General features: G+C 41.8%; 1 protein-coding gene across 1 annotated transcript in view; it reads left to right on the top strand.

Annotated features, from left to right (window-relative positions):
* Nucleotides 1–1933: 1933 nt before the first annotated feature.
* LOC126385915 (solute carrier family 12 member 5-like) overlaps nt 1934–20028 on the top strand; it is a 187451-nt gene continuing 169356 nt past the window's right edge. The window contains exon 1 of the mRNA XM_050037958.1: nt 1934–2333. Coding sequence (XP_049893915.1) covers nt 2174–2333 — 160 coding nt within the window. The 5' untranslated portion in view covers nt 1934–2173. The remainder of the gene's footprint in view (nt 2334–20028) is intronic.

Below are 20028 nucleotides of genomic sequence, written 5' to 3' on the forward strand. Positions count from 1 at the left end.
CACCGACACACTGTAAGGATGGAAACAGAGTGCTCCTGCTGCAGCAAGCGAACACACCGTCTGTGGTCATTTTAACTCAGCCAGCAGACTTCACTACAACCTGATTGGCTTTGAAACAGGTGATGTGCTGACCAGCTGAGTTGCAGATGACACCATCAGCCAGCTGGAGTCGAGCTCAGACCGGCCAGTTCACACCGCAGCAACTTTTCTCTGCAACGTTCCTGTCATCAAAAATATTTGGTCTGAAATAAGCTTAAGTTTCGTGGGCGGTGTTTGGAAGGCATGTTTTCTTTAAAAAATCTGTGGTATAATAAATACAAATTATACCTGCTGCGCAGCGATGGGTCGGGTCCAGGTATTTTTAGGCAATTCTGAGCAACAAGCAGAAGAATTGGAAGAAATTTAGCAACACAATCTGCCTTTTGCATCAGCTGAGGCTTGAACTCACAACCTCTGAGACTAAGAATCAATTTCTATCTCACTGAGCTAATTAGTCAGTGACAATTCATGTGTAGCTTCACAAATTGACTAAGCCAGACGTGCAAGTTTAGCAGCCGTCCATGTATGGAAAAGCAGATTTCAAACCACTGTAAAAAATTCAGTTATCGAAACAAAAATCCACATATAATACACATATTGCATCTAGACAGCATGGAGATGTTGGTAATTTATTTTAACAATGATTGATTTGCTCCATAAGTGAAAAACTGATGTTTAAAATTGCCATTTTTACATTTACTCTAATTGTTCACTGTCAAAAATTCAGTTTTTGAGATAAAATTCTGAAATTTGCCACACATCATCAACCATGACTCTAGAATTTTGTAATTTTTTTCATGAACATTGAAGATTTATTTAGCAAGAATTTGTATGTATATGTTTACAATACTGTTTACAGTCAAACATTTTGATGCATTGTAGGCTCAGTTTTTGATCAATCAAAAATCTGAGAAACGTAGTTTTTGTAGGACAGTCTGAAGATGCTCTGTAGCAAGTTTGGTATCAACTGAGCAAAAATTGTGGGAGGACATAGGTTTAAGAAGTTTTACAGTTTTTGAAAAAAAAAACAGAGTGATGAACTTCATAATTTTTAATAGATTTAAAAGTACAAAAGTTTCTTCAGTATTGGGGCTACGGTTTGATGGAAGTTGTGAAGTTGTAGCACGTATGCTTGATTTGTTATGAATTTTCAAAGTTTTGAACTTTAGATGCTTGCTGTATCGCCACCATCAGGACTATTGGCTTGAGTTTACAGCTGAGGATATCTGGCATGAGACTGGACCTTTGTGCAAAGTGTGGTGAGTTTTCACCCATGGGAAGTATGATTTCCTTGGAAGAAAGAAGAAGAAAGAAGAAGAATACCTAGGATTACCTGCCAGGACCCTAAATACAACCATTTACATTTGTATGCCCCTATAAGCCAGAATACCTGCTCAAAAATTATTTAGCATGACACCCCCTTTTTGAGCTATCCCCTCCCACTCATAAGTAACGAACAGTCCCTAAACTATTAAACGTAGTGGAGTAAAAAGTAGGAATATTTGGCTCCAAATTGTAATGGAGTCAAAGCAGAAAGCAGCATAAAATGGAAATACTCTTGTAAAGTACAAGCACCTCAAGTTGGTTACATTAATGTTTATCTGAATTTATTTTTTCCACATTAAGCTATTTATCAAAACCCCTGCAGCTTTACAGCAGCTGTTTGACTGACAGATGATCTTTGGCTTCTTTCTGTGGTCGCCTAGCAACGCCGACTCAGAAGTGTAGATGGCTGCTTCCCGTTAAATGCTATCATTTTTAGAAATATAAAATAACGCTAAATAAAATAGCTAGTGCTGATATTTTTTTAAAAATTTTAAATAAAAAAAATGTGTTAAGGGTTTCCTTGAAACGGCGCCACAAACCGGATACACCGGCTCTAGGACCCAGGCGCGCGGCTGCCACCAGACACCGGTTGATGAGATGGTCCGGTCGGCATTACACATCTAATTACCCGACAAAAAGCGGCTGCATGTTCGTTCTGGTCAGAGTAGTCGGAGGTAAACTTACCAGCCGCTGACGGTGGACTACAACACCGCCAGAAGAAGCGAGAGCATTTCCCCGCCGCTGTCTTTTTTACCGTCACCCCGCACCGTGGCAAGAAGACCCTTCGCTTGTCTCACCGGCGTCAACCATGAGCCAGAGGTTCACCGTCTCCAAGAGCGACGGCGACCGGCGCCCCTCAGACATCCAGGGGGAGGTGAACCAGCTGTTTGAGGGAGACGAGCCCCCGACCAGCGGCGGCGCGGAGGGGGAGGACGCCGCCGGTGCCGAGGTGGTGGTGGTGCTGAAAGGTAGGGAGACACTTGAGCCGGCTTCATTCACCCTAACGCTGTTTGTTAGCTAACGTTAAAGGCTGTAAGCTAGCAGTCTTGATGCCTGAGTCCTGTTCGGTGGCACCACATTGTCTATGGACAGATGTGTGTGACTTGAATTTGTAATGGCCACACAGGGCACAGTCTGGCTGTTAACAGAGGCACTGCAAAGGGCACCAAACCCCCTCCTCCCTCCAGCAATACATATTCAAAATTGGGCTTTGCTTTGTTTTCAAATGGTTTGTTAATTCTGTATATTTGCTCCCATGTGGCACACATTCAAATGTGTGCTAAATTTCATTGCACAAGTCATCAGTGGTCACTCTGAAGGGCATCAGTTAATTTCCCCTCAGCTGTCAGACAGTAGCCCATATGCTTCCTCTTCATCTCTCCATCACCACTCTTCATAGACTTAACTTTATCTGGCCTATTTCATACTTCCTTAAATCCAGGCACTCAAGATCTTACCCTCTACACATGCTTGAAAGCACTGCATGTGAGCAGGGAAACTGCTTCCCTGATGGAAAGGAAATGTCAGTGTCAAGTACAACCTTGTGGCTTGACATGGACATACTGTACCAGCAAAAAAAAAAAAAATGAATTGCATTGCTAGTGCATACAGGACAGTTATTATGCTCATCAAAGGTGAGTAAAAACATAGCTTCATCTCCACAGTTAAGTTATGCCAAATTCCTCCAGTGCCCCCTGTGAGTAGTCCCAGCCCCATCTCCTGGGAACTAGAGCCATTGTGGTGGCAATCCTGTCACTTACTCACCTGAGTGAAATAATGGAGGTCCCGTCTGTCATTGTCTGAATTGAATGCAGCAGTCCAGAACAAATGGTGGCAGGAATTCCCGTCGGGCCAGGATTGGAAGCTGTTACCATTACCAATGATTAGCATTAGAAAAAGTGCAATCACTCAGGTCCAGTCCAGTGCAAATGCAGATTTATCTGCAAATGAATCAATACTTTTCATATGTTGTATAACCTGTGAGAGCTGCCAAATAATGGCATTTCATATTAATTGGCCAGGCTCCCTGGATTCCCGTAAATGCCTTTATTGAAGCTCTAAATTTGCTGCTCCTTAGTTTCTGTGCTTTAGTATACTATAGCCTTAGCTCAGATTAATCCTTTTTTTTTACTGGACCAGCATTTTTATGAACAAGAATAAACGTTATAAAATAAGCAAACATTTAGATATTTGTCAGAAAAGGTCTTTTCTGGAGTTTCACAACTGCCTTCAGTCCTCTTCGCTTCTCTCTGGATATATTAGATGACATCCCCTTGTCTTGACATAATTCCTGCTGCGTGGAGATTCAGCAGTGTTGACAGGTTTCCAGTATTAAACCAGCCGGTCATTGAGGTGAGGAATGAAAGCTTTTCATTACCAGTCCAGCCCTGTCGCTGCTACGGAAAGCCTCTAAGGTTCTGAGCATGCCACCATCTCCTCTCGTGCAGGTGAATTCACATAGAAATGCCTCCTCAGCATTTCTCCACTTGAATACCCCAGCGTGTATCAATCATTCCTCTGGACATAAAAGAGGGCTGCGTGGGTCGGTAGGAACAAACCTCCCCATCTTGTCCTGTTCCACCCTAATAGATGGATCGAAGGACTTCCATTGAGATACAGTATGTTATGCTTCTGCTAAGCGGCAGCCTTGTGGAGAGTGGCGTCTCTGCATCCACTTTGCTGGTTGCCATAGAGACGCAGTACATTTTCACCAGAGTTTGTCTCACAAATGGTCTCGCAATGAGTTGGAAACACTTAAGATCAAGCAAGTAATGAAATCGGTCTCTTGCTGGGGTGGTGTGATATTTTCTCTTTCCTGTTTTTTTGCTCTGTGTGATAGACCATACATGGATGTCCGATTTCTGCACCGTAGATGTGAGGCTAATAATTGCTATAATAAGACATTTCTTATTGCTAATGTCAAAAACAATAGTGAAATGTGTCCAAAATTTGCCACAGCTGAAGGTGACACACTCAAATTACTCATTTTATGCGACCAGCCATTTGAACAATTCAAAGATATTCAATTTACTGTCACGCAGGACAAAGAGAAGCAAAAATCTTGACATTTGAAAAGATCAAATGAGAATATTTGGCATTTATTTTGAAAAATGACACAAATAATAGTGTTTTTCTGTCGATCTAGTAAATGATTGACTAATTGTTGCAGCTCTAGTGCATAATAGTGTTATCTATAATGGTATATGGCATCAAACATCCCTCCATATTGTGTGTGTGAGTTTGTTCAGCTGAATTAGAGGGCTTGTGTAAATCTAATAGGACTGTAAATGTGTCCAAGGCTGAATCTGTCAATGTAATTACGCCATTGTTGGCATTTTCCTGCCTGGTAATAATTCCAGTGTCTACTAAAGCCCCCATTCAGTCTTGTTCCTTTTTTAGATGGCGGTACCAGAGCAATATCTAAATTCTTCCCCCCTTTGCCTGGACCCGTGATCCTGTTTCTATCGATCCAGAGGGAGGTGTGAGCTCAGTCAGCTCAGCCAGCAAGTGTGGTTGATGATGACTGGCTGCAGCAGGAAGGAAGATCTTCGTCTGGCTGCCAAGTGCCCCCTCTGCCCTTGACCTTGCAGCAGTGTAAAGGGATATATCTTCGTTAGATCAGTTGGGCTCAGTGGAATGGGTTCAGAATGGGCCGAGTATTTCTCATGTTGCAGCTGGAAAAAGTACGGAGGCTTTGAAACGTCCATGTCATACAGAAACCTTATATTTCCAATGTTCAAACATATGCTATTATGTTATTGGACAGGGATAATGTGCATTGAGATGTTACATATTATCACTTCTCTGAAGTGAATCTGGTGAGTGTAAAACAGTTGATCATCATACAAGGAGCAATGTATAGAAACTGAATGAATAGAAAGGACTTTGAACTGTTTGCCATCGTCATTTGACAAGTTCAACAGAAAAGGGCAATTGTTGTTAGTTGCTATGGTGACAACACGTGGGGTCGTTAAGTGGCACACGCTTGAGAACTCCATTAACTGTTAATTTTGCAATTCAAGCACTCACTTAGATAGATACATTTTCAAATACACAATCTATTACGTTGAAAGTATTACCATATTTCCCTACTTATTTTTTACCATTGATTGCATGTTTGTTAAAACATGATGTAAAGGTACTGTAGCTGCCTCTGAAGAACAAGCAGCTGCTTAGTTGAGAGGCAGAGAGAGACAACGAGGATGAACAGCGTGTAGATCCACCATATTTTCAGGGCTAAGTCTTTGAATTGAGGTTTAAAGGACGTGCATATTTATGAGTGAACAAGGTCTTAGTTCTATTAAAGAGAGAAACATGGAGTGGTGCATGTTGTATTTTTGTGTTTAATAGGGGGAATAGTTGACAGTAGAGCAAATGGCACACAGCAAAAAAATTAACTGTCGATAGTTAATTTGGCTATCTTTATTTTCTTGAGTGTAAACGAAGGGGCGGCAGTAGCTCAGTCCATAGGGACTTGGGTTGGGATGCGGAGAGTCGCCAGCAAAAGTTCACATCCGGACCAAATATGGAGCGTGGACTGGCAGCTGGAGAGGTGCCCTTGAGCAAGGGGCGCCTGTCCATGAGCAGCCCCTTCCCTGACATCTCTCCATGTAATGCATGTATAGCTCCTGTTTGTGCATGTGTGTGTATTTTGGGCCTGTGTGTACATGACAGCTGAATCAACAATTGAATCTCCCCTTGGGGATTAATAAAGTATAGAAAATTAATTTGAAAAATTTAAAAACATACATAAAATGGGGCTCACGTTGCTGCTTCACTGTAACCACAGCAACACTAAACTTCCTGTTTCTTGCCAAAAAAGAATAAAAGTAGGAACAGTCATGACTACAGTGACGGTGTTTGGGGAGCCAGACTTTGGTGTCAGCTCTTGGGGGGAGTCAACAGGGCTGGCACGGCAAATCACACTTTAACTTATATGTTTGATGTTTCACTTCTGACTGAAAAATCCTTCCACCAAAAGCAGAGGCTGAGATGTAGTCAGTCAAAATTGAGACAACAAAGATGTGATGAGTTTAAGTGTTATTTGACGTTCCTTCCCCATTGACTCCAATACAACTGATACCAAAATATGGCTCTTCAAACGCTGTCACTGTCGTCATGAACATTCCTTCTTTTATATAAAAGTTGATCCGTTCATACTCGTATATTTCATCAGACAGCACCCAGAAGACGTTAAAACTTGTCTTAAAAAGGTCTTAATAACATTCTGAATTAAACATACACGTTTTTGCGGAGCTGATGATGGAAGTAGCTAACAAGTAAGCCATCTTGCTTCCCTCTCATCCCTGTTGAGAGTTTCATGTGCTGAACGACTGCGACTCTGACCATCCTGTTACATTGATGTGAAAGGGGAATGTCCGCTCTACTCTCGTTCTACTTCTATGGAGCATCATTAACATTCATTTGGTGTTGTCTGTCTGCCTGATTAATGTAAATCCCACTTTCCCTCCAGCTCTGTTTGGTCTTCATCAACTCCTGAGGGAAATCTCTGGCTCTTTAGCTGCTAAATGCTGCGCTATGTTCACCAGCTAGTCGCTAACCTTTCCTGTCTGATGTTTGGTGGTGGACAGAGGGCGTACAGTAGGGTTTATCAGAGCTTGGATTTGCTAAAAAACAAACAAAGCTGATGAGAGTCAATCAAAACAGGAGAGCTGTGAGCTTTAAAACTAAATCATGAAAGCTGCTAAAAAATTTGTAACACGGACACCTTTTATACGTAGCCATTTGATCTATTGTTTATATAAAAATATTGATTTAAAGCAGGTTTAAGATAAGAGTGTAAGCTGCTAAAACCCTTTGGCTTTATCACTGTAACTACCTAAATTAAAAGTAGTTTTTACATGAGTGAGCAGACCGACATATGTCCAACAGGCTCTAAATTTGTGTGTATACATTGTGGTTTAGTTTTATTAATTAATCGATTGTAGCAGAAGGGCTTAGATTAGAAAACAAAAACATTTGACGTTAATAACTGGAACCCAATTTGTCCCCAGTGTTTTGGTTCATGAGCAGAGAGGCCGACTTGGCTGAGGTTTAATCTGTGTCAGGATGTTCTGTTTCCTTGTAAGCAAATACAGTCCAGGAGACAATGACACAGCATGGGAGCACAGCGACAACAACACCCATAATCACAACAACATCACAACCCCATAACCTCATGAGAGCAGAAAAAAAAAAGCTGGCCTTTCTCAATGAATGTGTGTGTTTTGTATCTTTGCTATCCAGTATGTGTAAGTCGTGCAGTCTCCCGTGTGCTTTCTTTCACTCTCATTTAAACAGTGTATCTACTCAGTGTATAACTGTGTTTGTTGTGGCATCATCTTGTGTACACTGGCCTTTCTCCTCTAAACCCAGAGCAGAGCTGAGCAGACCTGGTCGGATTATTAAAGGTCGACTCCATCTGCGTTCTATTCAGGGATTTTCAAATGGAAATACCCACTCAGCCTGTAGCAAAAAGCAGTGACGTAGGTTAGAATGCTGATGATAATAAAAACTGAAAGGACCACCTAAAAAAATCAGTATGAGTTTAAGTGTACGCTATATTTAGAATATTTGTTGTCAGATTGCCGGTTCTGACAGGGAGCTCAAGCCGTTATATTTCTCCCTTCAAAACCTCCAGACTCCTTTTGATGAAACAGTAACTTTACCTGGCAGAACATGTGAGTTGCTTGTCTACCGCCGCCACCATCAGTTAGTTTGTTTAATTGTGTGACTTTCGGATCCAAACTAAGCAGTACGTTTCTTAGCTTCCATGCTGTTTAGGGGGTTAGAGGAGTAGAGCTGATTCACACAGCTCTCAATGAAGGGTTGGCTCGGTCACAGAGAGGCACACTAGGCGGGCTCGGGGTTTATATGTAGGAACTGGATGCAAGGAATGGACAGCCGATGAATCATCGGCCGCACATTGGCATTGCCTGATACTCGCCTTGTTGGCTGCCATCAGCATATCAGCAAAATAAGATGACATTCACAGATAGCTGAGGTTGTCCATTCTGTTACATCAAGTTTGCGCAGGCTAAAAAGCAGGGCTTGAACTGCATCCTGTTGTCATTGGAACAATAGAAAACCCATTTGGGTCAAACTGAGATCTTCTGCGGGTCTCTTTCAGGACAAAAGGACGCAGCAACCTCCCTATCTACGCATCAAGGGACACACTCTATCGTTTCTCTGATAATGCTACATTGTGAGCAACAAATCTAGTTGCAGAGGATCTTGAGAGCCACCTTGGGTTGGAGGTGAGTCGGCAGATAGTCTGCCACGACGAGTCCTCATGTGTGAACAAACCTACGAGCAAGTCGCCCACTGGTCTGCGACTTGGCCTGGAAATCTGGCATGCTAGAAAGCTGGAGAAGGCTGACACGGCTGACAAAGAGCATCAGCCAATGAGAGGTGGGATACTTCCCACGTCAGCACGCAGGAGGACGGAAGAAATGTGAGGAGGACAAGCCGCAGGGTTGCCAGGTCCGCTTATTAGCCGTGACTTTGGGCTTGTTTCTAAAGTGGAGTTGCTTATTTGGGCTCGCTCTCTAAACGTCGCCTTTCTCTATATATATCCGTCGCTTCTTTTGGGCTTGTTTCCAATGCCCTGGTTGCTTGTTTCTCTCCCAAGATCTAGCAACACTGACAAGCCGGCAAGCAACAACAACAATGGCGGCGTCCACAGGATCACGGGGAGCGCGTTGTGCTTGGACCCAGTCCCTGGAGGCAGATCTGATTCAACACTGGGAAGAATTACCGATACCACTTTTTCCTCCCCGATACCGATTCCGATCCCTGAACCTTAGGTGTCTGCCGATACCGAGGGCCGATCCGATACCAGCGCGTAAAATAAAAATGGATGGGATATGAATTGTTGTATGTCTCAACTCCTAAAACACTATGTAAAATATTAAGAAATAAATACATAATAGTAGAATCTATGTCATAAAACTTTTTTTTATTATTATTATCCAGTGTTGACACAGATCAAGACACAGGTTAAAGTGCAGCCACACAATTTGGTAAAAAAAAGACATTTTAAAGGCTACAGTAGAATGCTTTTTAAACTCCGCTCCGTTTCCGTTTCGTTTGCCTGTAGCGTGCCTATGCATAATGACGTGAGGCATTACGTGGTATCGGATTGGTCATAGGCTGTACTCGCCGATACCCGATACCACATTTTAGGCAGTATCGGAGGCATTTCCGATACTGGTATCGGTATCGGTATCGGTACAACTCTAGGAAGAATATCCATGCCTTTATGATGTGTCGTCTCCAAGTTAAAAACGTAGTTTGGTGATGTCACCGCGATGATGTGTCGTCTCCAAGTTAAAAACGTAGTTTGGTGATGTCACCGCGTTATCTGGGGCTCTGTCAGCAAGGGCTCGGTGGAGAAATCTTGTGGTGTGCACACACAGGTCGTAACGCAGTTTGCGAGACTCCCGATGACAGAAACACACGTCGCCAGGTATAAACACTCAAAATTTTACGATAGTCTCTGTGACGCAAAATCGGGATGAAAATCGTGTAATGTGAACTATCCTTTAGTTAACGTTACCTGTCAGCAGCTGGTGGCTGGAACTAACTGCTGACAAAGGTTGCACTGATTTACATTCTGATGCGTTCAAGCTATTTTAAGGTAAAAATGATTATTGGGCATAGGTGATTTTGACACTCTCATGATGTGTTTAATGTAATCTTGTAAAATGTAGTTTCTGGTGAGAAACTTGAATAAGTACAGTTGTTTGGAGGAGAAATATACTGATGTTTTCACAGCAATGTAAAATCAATGTTAGAGAAGGAATTATGATGTGTATAGTAAAAAAAAGAATTCTAAGCAGTTATTTCTTTTTACAAGTGATTTTGCTGTGAAAGAAGGTTATGTTAAAGAATCTGTGCTTACGTAAAGGTAGTGTGATTAGGACTGAATGACTTCTTAACAGATGAGTTACTTTTCTATAACGAATATTTCTTTGTTTGCCTGGCACAAAAGGGGGAATAAACAACAAAAAAAAATATCGGGTGGTACGGTGGTGCAGTGGTTGGCACTGTCGCTTCACAGCAAGAGGGCTCCTGGTTTGAACCCTCCACCTTGGGCTCAAACCAGGAACCCTCTTGCTGTGAGGGTGGGGGAGCCCTTCTGTGCAGAGTTTGCATATTCTCCCCGTGTCAGTGTGGGTTTTCTCCAGGTACTCCAGCTTCCTCCCACAGCCCAAAGACATGCAGGTTAATTGGTGACTCTAAATTGTCCATAGGTGTGAATGTGAGTGTGAATGGTTGTCTGTCTCTGTGTGTCAGCCCTGCGATAGTCTGGCATCCAGGGTGTACCCCGCCTCTCGCCCAGTGTCAGCTAGGATTGGCTCCAGCCCCCCCGCGACCCCCAACAGTGATAAGTCATGTGGGGAAATGTTTTTAGAAGGTCTTGGGAAAATACCACTCTGATGCTAAAGCATACATACTGAAACCAGATTTTGAATGTCGGGACTGAATACATAACACTGCTGGGATTCTTCAGAATGATATGAAAACTTAAACATAAAAAAATAAATAATTGACCCACCCTTCAAAGAATAAGGTTGGCAATATTCTGTGTTTTCTGTTGCAGCAAAATCAAACAACGTCGTAGTCCATCTCTTTATTTTCTGACTTCTGTAGCTCTCAGCCCCAGGCTCACTGGTTCCTATTGAATATGTAAATCTTTAAAAACAGGCCATATATGTATACTTTCATTTTTTAAAAAGGCTAGATAATTCCCTAAAACAGCTAGGTGTGTATTTTTTAGCAAATGTTACTCAATCAGGAGTGAATAATGTATTTGCTGGGGACTGTTCTCAGCGTATTATTATTCGTATCCAGCCATGGCTGCCAGCGATTGTGCTCCCATGATAATGGGCTGCTGGCTGACCAGACGAAGGATTGTTTGTGTGTTTATTCAGGCATTTCTGCCCCTGTGCTGTAATGAATGCCATGTAAATAATAGAGAAGCTCTTTGATATAGAGGTGCAGTCCGATGGTGAACACAGATATTGAGTCACAAAGGGCCATTGTGGATGACTCCTATTGTAGGTTTAATATAGTGGGGTGGCTGTTTTTAGTCACTCCTGGGAAGAGTGCGGACGTCTGATTAGGATTTTTATGGATTATTTATCAACCAGCGGAAAGCCTCGTGTAGTCACGGCTTTTCTTGTCATGAACATAGAAATATGATGCTAAGCATTGTATTTGTTGTTGTTGGTCATCTGTTCCCACAGAAAGAGATTAGGTTTGAGATGTGAGGTTTTGTTTGGATAAAGGCTTATCACTGAAATTCACAGGGGGGCTGTAAAAATAATGTAAACATTAAATGAAAAGGGACTCTGAAGTGCTGCTAGATCGTTTTTATTAGTGTTAACTTTAAACCAGTTGACTTGTTTTTCAGTGCAGTTTGTTTGGTGTGCTGTTGTCATGGTTATCCAGATGTTTCTCCCCCCACATATGCACCTGTGATATAGGCCCAGGTTATTTGGACTCTGTTAGATGTCTTATGTTGCTTTGACATTCAGTCTAACATGAGCCACCTATGTAACAGTGTCTGTCGAGATTGTTATTGCAAAGTCAAAGTCCTTTTCTGGCAAGTTTATGATATTTTTACCTCCTATTATTATTGTTATTATTATTATGGCTGCTACAAACAAAAAGCTAATCAGTCATAATCTTTGGGTTCATAGCAGTTAAATGGGATTTAAACGATACATTGCTTTACCTGAGGTCAACCAGGAGTAAGGTGACCAGATGAGAATGGGTGAAATTTGGGATAAGGGAGTTAGGGTGGGCGAGATCACATGGCCACAGTGAGTGTATCCTCCAGTACATTACATTTAGCATTGCTTTATGTCAGTCATGGATGGTTTAAATACATGTGGGCAACACCAAAATAATGTTTCATAATAAACTAATGATTTATCAGGCCATAACTAATCAAAACTTGGTGTTAGTCTAATTTTTGGGACAAACAGGTAAGAATTTTGGATTCAGGACAACTGCTTGAAATTCGGGAGTGTCTGTTCGCCCTAACCAGGAGGGTTTAAGCTGCTCTTTGTGCTCAGCATTGCTCTGCTTGAGATTCACAGTGGCACAGTCTTGTCTTGAATCTTTTCCAACCACATTATAAAAGCTGGGATGGAAATTTGAGCATGTGAGAGCCTTCAATGCTTGACTGGCTTTACCATCTCTGCACATTTTCTTTTACTGATGCACCTGTGTGTTGCATCAGTGGCGGTGGTGGTGGTGGTATTGAGGGGGTGGGGTAGAGTTGCAGGCAATTGGTTTGTTTTCATAGCACCTGGTCCCACAGTTTATCCAGTTGTGCTACTGTTGACTAACATCTGTGTCTCAGCTTCACATTGTATATGAATTTATTTAGGTTTGTGTTTGTGTCGTGTGCTCACATTGGGAAAATATACCACCAGATGTTAGTATGAATACTGAACTAGCTTAATTTGGTAAGGAGCAGAAAATATAATACATTGTTGATGGAGGCATTTCTAAGAAACATGTTGGAAAAAAACAACAATTAAAGCACCGAATCACTAAAAAACCTCATTATTTTGCACTAACTGGAAATGATAGTGTTAACAGATGTTAATCAAACTTTGGCTTTGGATTGAGATTTGAAAATTTGATGGTTAAGTACCTAGTTTTCTTCTACATAAAAGGTATACTGTAAAGGAATTTTTGGTTAATGGTTCATTTCACTGCACTATTGTAGGAACGTGTCATTGTTGTAAAGGTAAAGCTGATACTCCAGCACCTAAGCTAACTGCTAGCACAAGCTGTCCAACAGATAACATGCCAACTGCGTCGCTCTTTATCCTTTCCTTCAGTGCTCTCCTGCAAAAATGAAAGCCAACCCTATATTCACTATTATTTTGCAATGAGTTTTATCTGCGTGGCATTTTGCCTCGCTATAATAGCATGTTTTTTGGCACTGTCCACGATTTTCATAGCCTACTCTTGGATGCATGTTGCTTATGGTCCATTTGTATCGGTGTAACAATACATTGATCTGGATTGATATTTTAAATCAATGATCCATGATCCAGTATCACTGATGCAAAGTGAAAACATTGATACTCATTTTCATCTTTAAGATACACATTTATTTTGAAATTCCTATGGCATGTCTGTGTTACCATTTCCGTCCAGGCACTCCTCCGTCCAACATATTCAAACAGTGCTATCGGACGGTTGCCAGGGAGGCAATGGCAAGCTATGAGTGTAATGACAATGAGGATATTTTCTGATATCGTCTCATATCGATCGCTGACATGTGAAGTGAGTCCAGGGTTTCCTCTACGTGTAATTGATCGTGGTGCACCGCCACGGCAAAATAAAAGCCGCCACAGAATGCTGATTAGGTTAAAACAATGTAAAGTATATTGTATGAATGGACATACATACATACATACATACATACATACATAGCCTATATTTGTGCACATATACTTACCATAATCAGAGTTTGAAATGATAATTTAAATATCATGAAATGTTATGTGACACTACGCTGCAATTAACTATTTTGAAAAACGAACACCGGAGTCATCGCCTGCCTGTTGGGCTGTACTGCGGCACGCTCAAGAGTGGACGGGACGCAAAGAGACGACAGTCCAAAGTGGAGGGAGAGAAAAGGGGTGAGAGATAGGTAGCCTACCTAAGCAAGGTTAAGTTTGATGCATTTTTTGTCCAAACCTGTGAAAATGACCCTAATGTTAATGTTAACGTTCCCGCTGTTTCTTCCTCTCACTTTCATCACGCTGTCATCATCTGAGCAAATGGCATTGAACTTTTCCCTGCTCTCATAGCTCCTTAGCTTTGTTTTAAACTCGGTGAAACTTCTCATCACTTTGTGTAATATGGATGGAAAATGGCTTAAATGAGTCTGACAGGCCCTTCCGGATCATTGCAGTTAACAAGCCATCACTTAAATATTCTCCTGCACTTCTCAGTGCTGTGTAGAGCTTAGATCGGGCCCAAAAAATCCAGCCCGATCCCACCCGAGCCCATGCATGTTATGTCCGAGCCCAGCCCGTCCCGGCCCGTCCCTTTAACTGTAATTATGAGCCCGAGCCCGGTTTAAACCCGACATTTTTTTTTAAGGATACGAACGTGGACATTGAAGGCTGACTCTCGTCTTTCTTTCCATGACAAGCCTTCGTCATGTGCCTCTTAAGTGTTGAGGTTCCTGTCTTTCTGCTGTCATATACCAGCATCGTGCTGCACTCCTTACACTCGACGAAGCCAACACAGACGTTGTCACCGTCAACAACTCATATGTGTGTGGCCAGTGGCGCTGTCAAGGAGGCGCCATTTATTAATTTGCGACACCTGCTACCTATTTACCATGCCCCCTCTCCAGACAACCTGGTCAGTGTAAGAGCACATTCAAGATCACCAGTATTCAACATACTTTAAATTGTTTTTATGTGTAGGTGAAGACAGACCTGAGGAACAGTATCAATGGGCCACCTCATACGACAGAGCCTTAGAGCCCTTTTTAAAAAAAAATCAAGAAAAATAGAGCCCTCCCCCACAGTTTCAAAAACTCCTGGAGGAAACCCTGGAGTCAAATCAAAATCATGTCATGGCAGACTTTACGATATCAGCAAATACTGTTTTGTTGTCCAAAGAATCAATATCATAATGTGTCATGGTGAAACTACCTTTTTATCCGCGAATGTCTCGAACACAGTAAAATAAGACGAAAATGTGAAAATACAGACGGAGGGCAGAGTCTCTGCAGTGCCACACACTTCTAGTGGGTCATAAGTGATGATTGAGAGGGGCTACTGTTGTATGATACTACACATTTTTTAGGAAAATCCTGTATACCTTTAACTTCCAGAAAAATAATCTGTGAAGATGAGTCTATATTGTTTACATTATATACTCCTCCATGGACCCAGGAAACCTCTTTAACCTTCCACTTACCTTTCTTTGTCTTCTTGCCCATCTGTCCTCCTCCGGCTCTAATGCTAATGGCTTGAAATTTCCTCCCACAGAAGAGCCATTGATTTGTAATCTAGCAAGCCATTAAATGCCATGGCTTCTCTGCCATCATTCACCCTGTTATTCCTTTTTGCTGTCAAAGAGGGGGGGGACCATCAATACAGTGTAGATCGATACAACTCATACGCCATTACCTATGTATGTGCAGCCCCTATGTAATTTTCTACTTAAGTCGAATCAAATGATTAGCCGCTTCTTCAGGAGGTGGGACACTGTGCAGTTTAATAGAGAGGTGTGGTGACATTGACCAGACAGCAGAGGGCAGCCAATTTAATGTTTTAATGGTGGAGAGACGCACACAAGAGTGATGCTGTATGTGTGGGAGCTGAGTGCTTGAGACCTCTGTTTTTTTCTATTGTCGAGGTTAAGGTTTTGGCATCTAACACGTTGTATACAACAGACATATGCTGATTTAACAGCTGCTTCTTGCATATACAAAATGTGTTAAAGTAAATGTGAACTGGAAGGCTGAATGTGAGAAATTAATTGCTCTGCAGTGACCCAGACAAGTGTGTTTCTCTGCTGCGACAACAGGGGGCAGTGGTGTCCTAATGAAGGCTGCCAGCAACTAAGCATATTCCCTTCAGTCAGAATCATGTAGTAGAAAAAACCTGACATTAGAGAGAGGATCAGGAACCCAGCGAATTACACAACAGTCTGTGTTGTGTGTGTGACCAAAGGTGCGTGTTAAGCATATGGCAAGTGAGAGGAAAGTGTGTGTGTGTGTGCTCTTGTGTGTGTGTTTGAGGATGGGAGAAGAAGAAAGAGAGAGCAGAGAGAGAAAAGGTAACAGAACGAGAAGGGGAGTGAACCTCCCTTAGCCCAGAAATCCTTGTGCTGTTATGTAACCGTGTCTGCAAACAGGGGAGGTGTGTGAATGTGTGAGTGTGTGAGTGTGTGTGTGCGTGTGTGTGTGTGTGTGTGTGTGTGGTGGGGGATTGGGACCAATTGATAGAAAGTGACACCTCCCTTAGCCCAGAAATCCTTGTGCTGTTATGTAACCGTGTCTGCAAACAGGGGAGGTGTGTGAGTGTGTGTGTGCGTGTGTGTGTGTGTGTGGTGGGGGATTGGGACCAATTGATAGAAAGTGACAAAATCCTCCTCACATGCAGGCAGGCTGCAGGGCAGACCTCGGTGACACTAACATGGGACGAAGGAGGGGGTGGGAGAGGAGGAGAGGAAACCTCAGGGAGGAGAGGTAGAACATTGCTCCTCTACCACGCAACTCTGCCGATGACACATCCATCACAGGTCCACAGATCCAGTAACTTGGACAACCACAGCTCGCTCTGCAGCGCACGGCCTAAACTGCAACCTTTACACTCGAGATTTCTTCCGTGTCTGTGTTCTCACATAGTCACTACCATTAGTATCCCACATCGATTCAACATGTCAGGCTCGTTTACAACATCCTGTAAGAAATGGCCATGGATGTCTGTAGAGAGCTCCTTTTAAAGAAATGTTCTGAAGAATAAAACATGGCCAGCTCAAGTGCATTTTGTGTGTATTCTTAGCTTTTGCAGAGTAACTATGGCGTGTATATTGCAAATTTATCATATTATTGACTTGAGCTGAAACAATTGGTGGATTATTGATTAAGAGAATTACTTGCTGACAATTTTAATGTGCAAAAACTGCAAATATTCATCGGTTCCAGACGCTAAAATTAGGGATGTCCCGATCCAGCTTTTTCACTTCCAGTCCAATACAGCCTTGAGTTTTGGCCGATACCGATTCCGATCCAAGCGCGTATTATACATATTCACTTATTTTGTTGTCAGTCATGTTAGAAAAGGTTTGATCAAGCGATATTACTGGAGAAACTGACCTGTTTATTGTTAACAGGGTTAAATAAACAAACTTTAAACTTGAACATTAACATTAAATAAAAAATATAGCTGGTTTGCTTTGGCTGCTTTGGTCCCTTAATAAATAGAAAAATCAACACAAGAAATCTTTAAAATGTCTAACATTGAAATTAAAATAGCAGCAAGACTCCACACACTTGTGCTTTGCCCCCCTAATAAATAAAAAATAGATTTACACCACAAGACATTGTTGACATTTAACAAACAATGCATCCTTTCCTTTTCAGTTATTTTAGTAGTGTCAGTGCCAGCCTGGTGCTGCTGTTTCCTGTGTGTCTGCATGCTGGCCTGGTGGATTGATAGTAAGTGCTGGAGCGGATCACTGGAATGGACTACTTGAATCGCGGCGCGCTGGGCTGGCCGGAAAACCTGGATCGGTTTTTGCTAATATCAGCGGCCGATACGGATCCGATATTCGGATGGGGACATCCCTAACTAAAATGTAAATGTGTGCAGTTTTTTAAAGTTTTTTTTTTTTTTTTTGATGGCAAACTGATTATCTTTTGGTTTGGGACCACTGGTTGGACTTAAAAGAAATTTAATTGGGCAACTTTGAATGAATGACTTTATTTCAAACCAAAAATAATAATAAAAAAAATACTTAAAAACAAACAAGACAAAGATAAGTGTCCAAAAAGAGTAGGCAAAGGTAAAACTTATATGTCCCGACCCCTTTCTTACATTACTTCCTTTAACTCCCTTCCTTTAACTATATCATTTTAACAATTTCCCTTTTTTTTTTTACAATTAATATACAACTGTCCCCAGTCTATTTACCACCCAATTAAATAAGTAAGTAATATAAATCCAGTTTCACTTTGATTCTTGGATAATAAGAGGCATTTTTTCAGATTGATAAATGACAAAAATAACTGGCAGACTAGTTGATAATGAAAATAACTGTTGCTTAGTTTTGTCTAATAACATGATTTTATCATTAAAACTAAAAAAGAACAATATTTCTACGAATATTATCGATGCACTTGAGTATTGCGATGTGTTTTGCGATACTGTATCGATTCAAAAAAACTACTGATTTCATTTTATGCTGTGTTTAAACCTTTAATTGCTAGATAACAAAGTTGTAATCTACAGTATTTTCAGCCATTTGACTCTTCCACTACAAAACAAAACAATATTGCTAGCCTAAACACAGAGAACACAGGTCTATAAAACAGGCAGAGTCATAAAGGGTGCACTGCTAGCATTTACAGTTTTCTAAAATTAGATTTAAAAAAATCGCAATATATTAAATCCAAACCCCTGTAGCATGATATGTATTTTATCGCCAGATTCTTGGCAACACCAGGCTGTTTGGGATTAACCAGACAAATAACAAACGGGATTGAATTTAAAAAGAATGGGATGGCATAATATAGATTTTTTTTTTTGTATGCAATTCCTGTGGTGTCAGTCTGTCTCAGCCATGGTCTTTCCTCCTTTTCCATCGCCTCTCAGCGACTTGTCTGTATGGTGCATTTGATTTTTGCATTGCATGTGTCACAGTTGGCATATCAGGGTGTTGCACTCAGTTTCATCATTCTGAATTTATTTATTAGTCCTGTGGGATCCGCCTTCTCTCCGCTCAACACCGTCAGGATCTGCGGGCAGCCAAGTCTTGTAGGACTCTTCTGCTCACATTTAACAGCTGAACCCAGGGGGCACGATTCACTAAACACTGTTGTGTAGCAAAGTTTGCTGTAATATTTTCCACCAGAAAATCTGCTTATATCTACTACATTTCTGGAGATGCTAAATGGGGCAATGACTGGGGACAAGATTATTTTTAATAGGTCAGTATGATAATTTATTAGACATAGGTTGCCAGAATAAATTACTGCCACCACCAGAACGTAAGGGCTGTAGAGCCGTGGTGTTTGTGTGTTATTTCGGTCTGATTTGGAGAGCAGAACACGCTCCATCTACTGAGGCGATGGAGGCAGAGAGCAGCGGGCCAGAGATGCAGGTCATGGATCCCCATGGGGCTGGGCTGGTATTCAGGAATTATACCAGGCCTTCCTGTCCCTCAGGACCGCTGCACTGTGTTCTCTCTCCCTCTATTTCTCTCTGTCTCTGGCTCGGAAACAATTTGGGGCTGGCGTGGGGGCATGGTTTGGATTTTGAAAAGGTGAACTGTAAAGGAAGATATATGATGTAAGAGTTGTGCTGCTAGCTAAATGAATTTTAATTATGTGCTTTCAATTTGAATTATATGTTGTGAATTTTAGTAATGTTTTTGGGCTGGCAGTGCTGCAGCAGAGAGGAGGGAGAAGGATGGGGCTTGGCCCCATGTGTGCGCCTCACTGGAGTTGTTCCACAGCCTAGTTTTCTCCACAGTCCACAGGTTCTGTCAGCTCGTTGCGCTCGGTTGGGGGTACACATGCTCCATCACCATTACCATGCATGCCACTGCTGTGGCGCAATGTCAAGAAGGTGACTGCAGAGCAGGCTTGGGTCAAAAAGGATTTCCAAATACTTCTCATTGTGTCACAGTACACACAGTACAATATACATGTTAGAATAAAAGATGGACAATAAAAAGAGATCTGGGAAATTAATATCTTTGAAAATCAGTTGTTTGCCTTTTGGACAGCTTATCTTTCACCATTACTTAATCTGGTTCTCTAAACAGACTAAATAATTACAGGCTGTTTGTAAGTAGTAATTGGTGCACTTCCTGCAATTGGGGGTTTGTAAATATAGGCACTTGCCCTGGTCAGCAGGATCCAGCTGTGGCAGTTTCAGACCT

The sequence above is a fragment of the Epinephelus moara genome, chromosome 24, assembly GCF_006386435.1.
Source record: "Epinephelus moara isolate mb chromosome 24, YSFRI_EMoa_1.0, whole genome shotgun sequence".
NCBI classification, from domain to species: domain Eukaryota; kingdom Metazoa; phylum Chordata; class Actinopteri; order Perciformes; family Serranidae; genus Epinephelus; species Epinephelus moara.